Here is an 11,984-nt window from a genome sequence, read left to right on the forward strand (position 1 = left end):
AAAAAATCCGATTTGGACACACGGACACCCTCCACCTGTATCCCGACCAGACGGCTGTACATCTCCGACGGCGCCAACTGCTCTGAGAAGAGAGAGGCACCTCGGCACGGCCGAGGCAGAGCTCTGCCCTTCTCCCATTCGGCAGAGATGGGCGAGAGGCGGGCAGTCATTCATTCCCCCCTCATTCCTCCCCAAAGCTTGCTTAGTCATCTGAAACGGGCAGGCGGCTTCTAAAGCGTGGACTTGACTTAAATGAAACCAAACCAGTGCAGCAGAAACGGAGTCCTCCTAGCCTGGGAAAGAAGATCCAAAGAGCTTTTAGCTCTTGTTTGGCAATCTGGTGACAGGAAAGCAGATATTCTTTTTTTTTTCCTCCTCCTCCTTTGAATTAATGATTTTTCAAGGGTTTTTTCTTTTTAATTCTTAGTTTTTATATATATAAATAATATTAAAAAAGAAAAAGTGGAGTTCCTTTGGGGTTCTGGATACTCTTCCAGTGTCAGAGAGAAAAGGAAACAATTATGCTATTTAAAACGGGGGGGAAAGCGCTTAATATAATTTTTTTTTTCTTTGAACAAGCATATTTATTTCCTTTCCGTGTCCCCGATGGAGCGGGCTCAGTGCAAAGGGATGTTGGCCTGCAAGGAGAGAGCAGTCTGAAGTGCCCCCATGGGCCGGGGGCACGTCCTTGCTCTGCTTACAAGCTGCATGCTTCATGAGCGACGAGAGGTCGGCCGGGCTGCTTGAGAGAGGTGAAAAGGACTGTGTTCCTCCTTCCCCGGTCCCTCCTGCTTCTTTGCTTCCAGCGTTACACAGTGGAGAGGAGGAGTGGAATCCGGCAGAGTTGCTGCAAGAGAGAGAAGAGCCGTGTGGGATTTAAACACCGATAAGGCGCAACCACTTCGCTTGAGTGCTGTGACCCTGGGATGGAGCTGACATCTCCGAAGGACCCAATGCCTCTCTTCCCCCCCCCCCCCCCCCCCCGCCCTTTTCCTTTTTTTCCTTTTTATTTTCTTTTTCTCTTCTAAATTTTGCAATGAGGTGTGGAGGAGGAAGGAGGATCTCAAAGCCATTATCTCTTCTGCTGGTGGTTCGGACACACCACTGCTGCTATGCCATGCTAGAGAGGGTGGCAGAACTTGAGTTTTTGTATCCCCCTTCCTCACGCCCCTCCAGGGTAGGCAAAGGCAGCGCAGTGACCGCCACTGCCCAGGACGGAGCTCCCAACCGTTCAGTGCTTTTAGCATCCCCAAAAGAAGGGATGACGCTACCTGGACGGATGCTGGAAGAGCTGATCCCCCGTGTGACCTGGGAGGGACCTTTCGGACATCCTGACGTCCTCCGTCCTGACAGCACCTCAAGCAACCTGTGTCTGACATCCTGTCACACGCTGATGCTTGGAAATGAAGAAACGGGTTGCTCCCGGGAAAGCAGAGCGGTGGGAGATAGGCTGAACGGCCTCTTTGTAGTTCATCTGTGTCAGTGTACTCGAGAAACAGATGTCTCCATCCACATGAACTAACAGCAGCTATGCAAGTAAAAAACCACTAGTCTTCTATGTTTGTGTGTTTGTTCACATGAGCCGGCCAGAAGCTGCTAAAAAAGGGGCATAATATGGAAAGATATAATATGGAAAGCAACATACTCCAATCTGTGCAGACTTCCTAGCATGACGCATTGTACTGGAGTGGCAGGATGTTCCTTGTTTTCAGGTAAAAACTTTAAAAAAAAAAAAAACCAACACAAAAAACCAGCATAAGTCCCAGAGGATTCATTTCTATTCCAGTTTCAGTTCCTTTGCAGCATGCAGCCTTGTAGCACAGCAGACAGAAATGCTGAGCTTTAAGTTACTGCTGGAGTTGGCCTTACAAGGTCCGTACCTTGTGGTCTGAAAGGCAGGTGGAGCGGGGTAGGGTGGCAGCGTTTCCCTACAGGTTTTTCCTTTTGCAGCTTCTTCTGAAACTCACGGTGCTTTTCTAGGCTAAGCCAAGGAAACATAAGCAGAACGGCAGGTCAAAGGCTCTGGCTCATCTTGGGTGTTTCTAGAGACCTAAGATGGGCTGTGAAGTTGGTCAGTCACTCTTGCCTCCAGCGCTGTTGGTGTTTTTATTTGAACCCGTGTGTCTAGCTCATTATTTTTGTTTGATGGTGTGGGAAAAGAAAAGAGAATCACCTTGTGGAACTTGTCCTTCAGCGTATGACCTAGAGCAGTGTGGTGACGGCGAGAGCAGAGTCGCCTCCCCTCCTGCTCTCCCTGGCTTGGGGTGTGCTCCTCAGGCCGAGACACACTCCTTGCTCAGTGGGACGGATAGCTGGGGGCCTCTGCTTTTTTTTTTTTTAACTTCTGCTGAAGAAAACCATCCACCTCCTTACTGCAAAGCACAGCAGAAGGGGCTGCAGTCTCCAGCTCCCTCCTGGAGGCCTGCTTGAGCTGGAGCCTGGCTGTTTGCAGCCCTGAGAGGCCTGTCATTCCCTTCTGGCTGAGTGATGCAAAGCACTGGGGCTTGGTTAAGAAAAGAGCATTGCTTGGCTGGAATCAAAATAGCGAGGAGCTGGAGCCATTCCTCAGCCTTGCTCTGGGCCAGGTATTCCCTTGGCCACAGCTGGATCTCGAGGGGAGAAAAGAGCAGAGCAAATAAAGCAGTGACCCAAAGGGAATACCTGTCATGCCGATCATAAGCGGCTGGCTTCATTTTGCTCCCCAGGCTACTGGTGGCGCAGGCTGCGAGCCGGGAGCCGAGTGCTGAGGGGTTAGGGCAGCAGATGAGCTTGGTGCTGGCGCTGAACAAGGTGGGAGCGAGGGGGTCACAGTCCAGTGTGGAGGATGGGCTAACGCAGTCCATCCGTGCCCCAAACCAGGCTTGTGGCTTGTTTGGGCTGGAGGCAGAAGGCAGTTTAAGAACAAAAGTAAATAAACCTGATGTTTCTGTAACAAGAGGTTGCTGAGCTGCAGCGAGCCCACTTGGGGGCCACGGCGTGAAATCAGAGGGCTTCTTTCTAAAAGGCAGCAAGACTGTTGCCTTACTTTCCTCAAAACCATCCCTTAGTAACCGCCCTGGTCTCCCGAGTGGTTGTTTTAATATTACCCTGAAGGTTTTTCTCCTCTCCAAGCGTACAAGGCCATAGCCCTTCAAGAGGGAAGCTTAACGGCCCAGTGCCACCTTTCAGTACATCGCACCTCTGGGCTGAGTGGGGAGGGGTAGTAACCTTTCAAAGGAGGTACCTGAAGGATCCCAGTGCCACCCTGCTTCCTCTCCAGACCGTGCAGCTGTGGTTGAGGACCCAATGAGTTTTTTTTTCTGGCTGTATGTCCCCAGTCATATACATGAAGCTGAAAAAGTGGGAGATTTCAAAGCTCCAGAGCAGCGGAGCTGCAAAGCGGCCTGAGGGAAGAGGGCAAGCTGTGTCCTCCAGGCTCAATTTGATGTCTTTAAGACTGGGGTAAAGGAAGACACTTCTTAGCCCCAATCCCAGTGCTCACGAGGAGTCGGAGTCTCCTCCCTGGGTATAAATCGATACAGCTCTGCGATGTCCAGGGGCCTGTGCCAGTTTGCTCCACACAGCATTTGGTGCATTGCTTCCAAATCCCCACCGAGAAGCCGAAAGCAGGAGGCCGGTTTCCCTGGCCTGGTGTTCCCCGTGTTGGTTGCTGATGCTAAGCAGGGCTAAAGCAGACTCGAAGGTCCGTGGGGAGGCTCTCTGTATCCTGGCTTCCTGCTCTGCCCGTGGCTCCTGAGCGCTGTGGCTGGGCTTTCCCCAGAGCTCACCGCAGCGTAGTCGTGCCAGCCTGAGAGCGAGCCGACTCGCCAAGTGAGCGTCACGCAACGATTGAGCTGTGCGAAAGCTGCTCTGCTCCGCTGCTAAGCCATATGGTGCTATTTCTGTACCAACTCGAAGCTTGCAAAGACCAGCCCCGAGCTAGTCGTGTGCTGGGAAGGAGAGCCAAAACAGTCTTCTGGGCCGAAAGCCTTGGTTTTTCTGTGGTTTTGTGTGTTTCTTGGGTTTGCTTTTCTTTTCCTTATCACCCTGCTGAGCTCTCGGGAGTTTATGGGGTGAGCCGAAGCTGGGTGGTTTGTGGTGGTTGAGGCTTGCCGGGTTGGCCGTGGAGGCAGCACAGGGGCTGGGGGCTGTCCCCATGCCGTGCTTGGGGGACTTCTGCTCGGTGGCTTCACGGGCTGTGCCAAGCGACTCTTCCTCCTGCTCCCATCCTTGCTGGGCTCAATGCCACCTGCAATGCCTTTGCTTGCATCTTCAACTTCTTTGTTTTTCCCCTTCTTGATGTCTAGCGGAGCTAGCCAGGCTGGCTGGGGCAGAAAAGGTGGGGAGAATGGGGCGGCTGCAAGAACAGAGAAAAGCAGGAGTGTTGGCGCAGGATCCCTGTGTCGCTGGTCCCGCCTCTGTCTGCTGGCAGGGAGAGGACTGGTGCTTGGTTAGAGGCGAGGGACAATCGTTTCTCCCTCGGTCCTCCTTTTGTAGCCCAAAACAAGCCCAGCCTGTGGTTTTGTGCTTAGATAGCTCTCAGCGGGGCACCGACGGGATGGCTGTTGGGCCCCAGCTGGGATGAGGAGGAGCTTGGGGGCTCTCACGGCATTTGTTGACTGTGATCTGAACGCATTGACTAGCTTAATAAAATCCAAGATGTTCGTACCTCTTCTTTTGTGGTGATTCCCAGCCCAGCCCGTGTTCCTCCTTCGCAGCCCCCGAGCTAAGTCCATTTTTGATACGTGAATCCACCCTCAGACGTGCGCTTTGCCGACCAAACTTCCTGCTTTTCAGGAAAAAAAAACCCACTTTTGCCATTCCCAACCCCTTTGAATGTTATTTGGTTTGAGCGAGGGGAGGCGTAACCTTGGTTTGCTTTTCATTTGATGGGATGAGATGGAGGTGGGTCCCTTCCTTATCCCTATAACAGCACTGTACAACAGAACAGCCTTTGTTTCTTTGCCCCCTGGCCTTTGCCGTTCGGGGGAGCTCATCCCCTTGCCAGGGCTCTGCATGCTGCTGCCCGCAGGAGCATCCCCAACCCCAGCAACGTTGTGATCGGCAAAAATAACCGCAGTGGTTTATTGGGTGGCTTCTCGGCTTGGTTTTAAACGGGGTGTTTAGAAAGTACGCATTTTTAAAAATGTGTAACTTGTAAGCGTTAATTCGAGGTGCCTTCAGGAGGCTTGGTTTCGGGGGCAGAGCTGGGCAGCACGCTTGAAGTCAGGCTTTTGAGAGTCTGTGCCAGGCGCTGGTGACTAGGGAAGCTGGGGGCGGTGTTTTATAGGGGGGAAAAGAAGAAAGTCTTCCATTCCCTGTGTTCATTTACACCAAAGTTCCTTTATTTGCTCTGCCAGTGGAAAGCATCGAGCCAGGCAACAATATAATTTACTCTCCCCCTCCAGTTCTTTGGAGGCTGCCAGCAGTAGGAAGGTCGGAGAGGGGGGTTGTGAAAAGGCGAATCTGGCTTTCAGCCCCCAGCGGGAGAACGAGCTGTGGGCGACTTCTTCCCGTGAGGCGAGACGTGCCCTGCGTCCCAACGCCGCTGCCGCAGTGGCACAAAAGGGACCCGTCGCTGCCAGCTCTGTCCCCTCCAAAGGGGCTGGAAACGCTTCTTCCAGCTTGAGAGGGCTGTGCCAAGTCGCAGCCCAGCATTAATGCCTCGGCAGGGGCTGTGGGTGTGCTACCTGCCCCGTTAACGAGTTCTGGGCCTCCCTTCTCGGTCGGTGTAGGCGGCGTGTTGCTGCAAGGGGGTGCCCCACACCCCTCGTGCTGGAAACGAACCGAGGGGGTTCGCTCCTGCACAGCTGAAGCAGGAGCAAAGCCTTGTAACCCTGACCAAGAGCTGGGGCTCCTGGTCCTGCTCGCGGTGGGGCCAAGCTCTCGGGGAGCCCCACAAGCCTCCCTCTCGGCAGCCCCGCTCACCGGCTGTTTTCCTCCCTCTCTGTGCCTCCACATCCCGCTTCTGCCTGTGCAGAGATGTGATTTCCCCGCCTCGGATAGGTCCCTGCCCAGGGTTTGCTGTGCTTCATGCAGGTTATTTTGGAGGGGCTTTTCAGCACCTCCATCCCCGCACAGATAGAGCAGGTCCCTCTGAAGGCAGGCGACACCCCAAACCCTCCCACCGGCCTCGTGGCAACGCCGACCAGAGAAAGGCAGCTTCCCCTTGGCCAGGGCTGCCGGTGCGCCGGGGCCCTGTACGCAGAGCAGCCTCTTCGTACCGAGCGCGGTGGATTTGAGCAGCTCGTCCTGGGGCACTGTGGCTCCCTGCCCTGTGCCCAGCGCCTGCGGCCGAGCCAGGAGCATGAGCCCTCCAGGGGTAAATAAACCCCCAAAGAGGAGGGCTTTGAAAGCATCAATCCCACTCAGTTCAACCCTCTAATGCCTGAACGGTGCAGCATCCAGCCACAGCGTGGACGCCTTTGCTGGCATTTGCTCCCATGGACTGAGACCTCCAGCCCTCCTTGTGCCCTCAGGACGTGGTCAGGTCAGTTGGGGATGGTTTCCCAAACTTGTTCTTGCTTTCTCCACCTCTCTCCATCTCCCAGGTCTCATCTCCAGCACTCAGGAACCCCGCGGTGTAACCTGGTGGGTGTTTGTGTTGGGTCCCTGTGTGGACCTGGCATCTGGCTCCATCACCCGCCCCAGCTCCCCCAGCTGAAGAGATCACTGACATTTAAAGTCACAGGATCACAGAGTCCCAGACTGGCGGGGGTTGGCAGGGCCCCCTGGAGCCCATCCCGTCCCACCCCCTGCTGGAGCAGGCACCCCCAGAGCAGGGGCACAGGGCCGCGTCCAGGCGGGGGGTGAATGTCTCCAGGGAAGGGACCCCACAGCCTCTCTGGGCAGCCTGTGCCCCTGCTCTGGCACCCGCACAGGGAAGGGGTTTGTCCTCATGTTCAGGGGGAACTTCCCGTGTTCCAGCTTGTGCCCGTGGCCCCTTGGCCTGGCGTTGGGCACCACTGGAAAGAGCCCGGCCCCATCCCCCTGACACCCACCCCTCAGATATTTATGAGCACCGATGAGACCCCCCTCAGCCTTCTCTTCTCCAGGCTGAACAAGCCCAGGTCTCTCAGCCTTTCCTCACAAGGGAGATGCTCCAGCCCCTGACCATCTCCGTAGCTCTCCGCTGGCCTCTCCCCAGCAGTTCCCTGCCCTTCCTGAACTGGGGGGCCCAGAACTGGATGCAGCCCCCCAGATGTGGCCTCACTGGGGCAGAGCAGAGGGGGAGGAGAACCTCCCTCACCCTGCTGGCCACACGCCTTTCCATGCCCCCCAGGACACCGCTGGCCCCCTTGGCCCCACGGGCCCGGTGCTGGCTCAGGGTCACCTCGCTGCCCCCCAGCACCCCCAGGGCCTCTCAGCAGAGCCGCTCTCCAGCAGGTCCCTCCCAGCCTGTGCTGGTGCGGGGGGCTGTTCCTCCCCAGGGGCAGGGCCTTGCACTGGCTCTGGCTGAATCCCATGAGGTTCCCCCAGGCCCAGCTCTCCAGCCTGGCCAGGGCTCGCTGGGTGCCAGCATGGCCTGCTGGTGCATCAGCCGCTCCTCCCAGCTTGGGATCGTCAGGGAACTTGCTGAGGTGACACTCGATCCCAACATCCAGGTCACTGATGGATGTGTTGAACAGGACAGGACCCAGCCCAGACCCCTGGAGAACACCACTAGTGACAGGCCTCCAGCCAGACTCTGCTCCATCGATCACAACCCTCTGAGCTCTGCTGTCGAGCCAGTTCCCTGTCCACTCGCCCAGCCCACACTTCCTTAGTTCACCTGTGAGGATGCTGTGGGGGACAGTGTCAAATACCTTAGTAAGGACAAGATAGATAACACCCACTGCTCTCCCTTCATCACCCAGCCAGTCACGCCATCGTAGAAGGCCGTCAGGTTGGTCAAGCACAATCTTCCCTTGGTGAATCCATGTTGACTGTTTCTGATAACCTTCTTGTCCCCTACGTGCCTGGAGATGACCGCCAGGATGAACCGCTCCATCCCCTCTCCAGGGACGGAGGTGAGGCTGACTGGACTAGGGTTGCCCTTTTTGAAGATTGGGGTGACATTTGCTGTCCTCCAGCACCTCTCCTGTCCCCCACGGCTATTCAAAGATGATGGAGAGTGGCTCAGCAAGAATATCCACCAGCTCCCTCAGCACCTGTGGGTGCATCCCATCGGGGCCCATGGATTGGCGACGACCCAGTTTGCACAGGCGGTCTCTGACCCGATCCTCCTCACCCGCTGGTAAGTCTTCCCTTCTCCCGATCTGTGCTCTCTCCTCAGGATGCCTGAGGGCAGCCTTAGCGGCAAACACTGAGGCAAAGACGGGCATTCAGTAACTCCCCCTTCTCTGCACCCTGTGTCGCCAGGGCCCCTTCCTCGCTCAGCAGTGGGCCCACCGCATCCCCAGGCTTCCTTTTCCTGCTGGTACCCAGAGCCGCTTGCCAACAGCCCCTGGCCCTGACGGAGATGCATACGCCCCTCCGGCAGCACTTGGGGCGGCAAAACCCCCCATGCACAGTGAGGGGTCTTGCATCCGGGGGGTTCGGGGGGGGGGATTTCAGCCAGAGCAGGCAGCGAGGCCACGGCAGGCCAAGCGGCGTGTCCAGCACAGCGCAGCCCCCGCAGAGGGGCGCCGGCAGCCGCTTCCACCGACGACGGAGGGACCCTTTGGCCACTTTGAACCACGGCAGCCCAGGGAGGCACCTGGGGAGAGGGGCTGTGAGCTGCAGTGGTGGGGCCGAGCCCCCCAGCCTGCGGCTGGCAGAGGGGATGCCCAGCATAGCATCGCCCACCAGCGCTCCTCCCTGGCGCCGCTCTCCTCCTGCTGCACACAGGGCGGTGGGAGGTGTCTCTGGGCTCTTTTGGGTTGTTTTGGGTTTTTTTTACTTTTATCCCCCTCTTCTAAACCTGGGTTTTGGGCTGGGTGGGGGGCACTCAGGACTCCCCTCGTGCTGCTGGGCTGCTTTCCCCTTGCTGTGCCTCAGTTTCCCCACTGTGGCAACGCGTCCCCAGCCTCCCAGATCAGTGTCCTGCTTCACCCTGGTTCCTGTGTAACACAACCTGTCTGGCTGGGCCAGGGCTTGGGGGGCTGGCAGGGCATCCACGGGGCTTTTCCTCCTCCTCGGTGGCCTGGTCCTAAACCCGCGTCTTCCAGGGACATCCCCAGAGCAGGTAAACAGGGTTGGGAGCCTCCACGGGGAGGGGGGATGCGGTGAGGCAGGGGACAAGGGCAGGATCTGGCTCTTTGCTGCAGCCCCACCCCCAGCCCCAACTTCTGCCAGCCCCCACCCATGACCCCATGGCGCTCACCCCATCCTGGGCCTGGGGGGCCCGATCCTGCTTAGACACCCCGCCACCCCCGCTGTGGCTATCTGGAAGTGTCAGAGAGCCGGCTTTGTTAATCGCATCTCTGGCAAAAGCCACTGGCCTGAGCCGAGACCCAGCCTGGGGGGCGGCTGCCCTGGCTCCTGCAGCCCCATCCCCGTCACCCGGTGGGCTCTGTCCCACCTCCATGGGACAGGGGCTGTGGGCTGGCGCCCCAGCTCCTCTAGCCCTGAGCCCTTTGGCCCTGCCATGCTGACAATAAAGTGGCCGTAGATCTTGAGGGTCCATCGGGTACCTTGGGTACAGGCGGCTGGGTGACGGTGGGGCTCTGCCCTGAGGTTTCGCGCCCCCCCCCCCCCCCCCCCCCCCCCCAGTTCCCTCATCCAAGGTGGAAGAATCCCCTGGGCTCCCCACCCAACCTTGCTCCAGCTGGTGAGACACTCCCAGCCCATCCTGCCTCAGTTTCCCCACCCACCACGAGGCCGGAGCAGCTCTCTGGGGCTGCCCCACTCCTCCCAGTGTGTCCCGTGACCAGCCCCACTGTCCCCACAGACCTTCTGGGAGGATGGGATCATGTCAGGGCACCAGCACCCCAAGAGCTCAGCCCGTGACTGCGTCCTCAGCTCCTTCCAGAGGACGAATGAGACAGTCAACACCTGTACACGTTTCCTACTGACCTGGTGGGGGACAGGGACAGAGATGAGGACGTGAGTAGGAACAGTGATGGGCATGGGGATGCGGGGTGGGGACAGGAATGGGGATGAAGATGGGTGTGGGGACAGGGACCGTTGAGGAGATGGGGACAAGCATGTGGTGAGGAGGGGCTGGAGATGGGGATGGGGACAAGGATGGGACAGGAATGGGGCTGGGGACAGGGATGGCGCTCACCCCCATATATGCTGTGCCCACAGGTGTTTTGTGTGGCCCTTCTGGTGCTCTCATCCTCCTGGAGCCCCACCGCTGGCCCCTGCTCATCTACCCGCGGCTCATCTGCCTCTACCCCTTCGCCTCCAGCTGCGCCCTCGCCTCCAGCCCCGTGTTGGCGCCCGCCGGCCGTATCTGCTCCTTGTGTGACTCCGGAGCCCTCAGACTCACAGCCTGGGTGAGCCACTGCAGAGACGTCCGGCAGCGGGATGGGGATGGGGGCAGGGACAGGGAGCCACTGGCCCCGTGATGCTCTGTTTCTCTTGCAGGCTGTGCAGTTGGCTATGGTGCCTGTGCAATGCCAGACCACTGGGTCAGCAGCGTTTTGCACCGTTAATTTGTCCCCACGGCTGCTTTTAACTCCTTTGTCTGCACCGGCCTCTCCTGCTACTCCCAGAATGGTTTGGGTAAAAGCACCAGTGCTGCAGCTGGATGGAAACTGGGGCTGGAGGCTTCCTCCTTCTCAGCTTTGGGGTCCTGCAGAGTCTCTCTGGGGTGGGTGGGGGTGTGTGTCCGTCCCTGCTCAGGCTCAAAAGCAAAGGTGCTTGTAGGGGTCCTCGCTGTTGGGGCTGACGGGTCCGTGCCCCCACCCCGTTCCCTCACAGCTTCCCTGAGCTGGAGCGTCCCCGGCTGAGCGAGGCGCTGCGGACGGCGGTGTCGGTGTACCCCTTCCTCCACGACATCATCTAGCAGCTGAGTCGGGGTGTCCCAGGGCAGGGGTCAGGTGCCACCACCACGGGGGGGGTCCCACAGTGCTTCCAGGGGTGTTCCCCCACCTCCCCACAGCTCCTCTTCTGCTTCTGGCGCAGTTGCGCCTGGAATGAGGCTGTGGTACTGCTACCACCTCCTCTTCGCACTGCTCACCCGCTTCTCCCGCGCATCCCACCAGCCTGAGCGCCCGGCGCGCGGCCGCTTTGCCTGTACCGGAGCGCAGCAGCCCCCGGTGCCTCTCCCCAAAGCAACCCCTTGCAGCAGGAGCTGGGCAAGGAGTCCCAGCACCCAGGGTGACTTTGGCCTCTCACCCCAGCAGGACGCAGCCCTCAGCTCTGTGTGCTCGCCCCGGGCCTGGCTGCGGGGCCACCTACCCACCCCCAGGCTCCCCGGCACCGTTGGCACTGCTGGACTGGCCCTTTTGGGCAACGCCGACATCATCGGCGCCTTCGCTGCTGCTCTGTCAGCAGCCCAAGCGGCCCCACCGAGGCTGGGCACTGTCGGGACCCACGACGCTGCGGGGTGAGTGGCTGGGCTGCAGGGGCTGTGGGCACCCAGATGTCCTGGCACCCCCAGAGTTCCCCCCTTCCACACATCGGGAGAAGAGGGTGAGGGCTTCAGGTGCCTGGGTCCTGCTGTTGGGTGTCTTCGGGTGCCATGAGGTGGTCCCCCTTCCCAGCCTGCACCTCCTACAGCCAGCCAAGCTCCCCACCCCCCCAGTGCCTCAGTTTCCCCACCTTCTAAATACGGCTAACCCGGGTAGCAGCCCCGCGCAGAGGCACCCAGCCCCAGGGCGTGGGACCCCCACAGCCACGGACCAGCGCACTGCCCTGTTCCCCAGCAGGATCAGCGCAGTAACCCTGCGTGGGGGGGTGAGTGTGTGAGTGTGTCTGTCTGTCCATCCTGTGCTGTGGGCCTTCAGGATCTGTGGGCAGGGGCCCCCAGGAGGTAAATTTGGGGCAGAGGAGACACGTCACCCCACGTGGGGACTCAGCAGCAACACTACAGGTGGTTCAGGGGCAATAGGAGAGACAGCCCAGCAGCCCCCAGC

At 58.7% G+C, this 11,984-nt stretch overlaps 1 protein-coding gene across 1 annotated transcript; it reads left to right on the plus strand.

Moving 5' to 3' along the window:
• The first annotated feature begins 6,012 nt into the window (after positions 1-6,012).
• On the plus strand, positions 6,013-11,182 carry PAQR6 (progestin and adipoQ receptor family member 6). The gene is given in 6 exon segments (XM_075074818.1): positions 6,013-6,301; positions 6,381-6,469; positions 9,851-10,005; positions 10,210-10,366; positions 10,485-10,617; positions 10,827-11,182. Coding segments are annotated over 6 exon segments (909 nt in total). The 3' UTR covers positions 10,913-11,182.
• The last annotated feature ends 802 nt before the right edge of the window (positions 11,183-11,984 follow it).

The sequence above is a fragment of the Phalacrocorax aristotelis genome, chromosome 25 (genome assembly GCF_949628215.1).
Source record: "Phalacrocorax aristotelis chromosome 25, bGulAri2.1, whole genome shotgun sequence".
Lineage (NCBI taxonomy): Eukaryota > Metazoa > Chordata > Aves > Suliformes > Phalacrocoracidae > Phalacrocorax > Phalacrocorax aristotelis.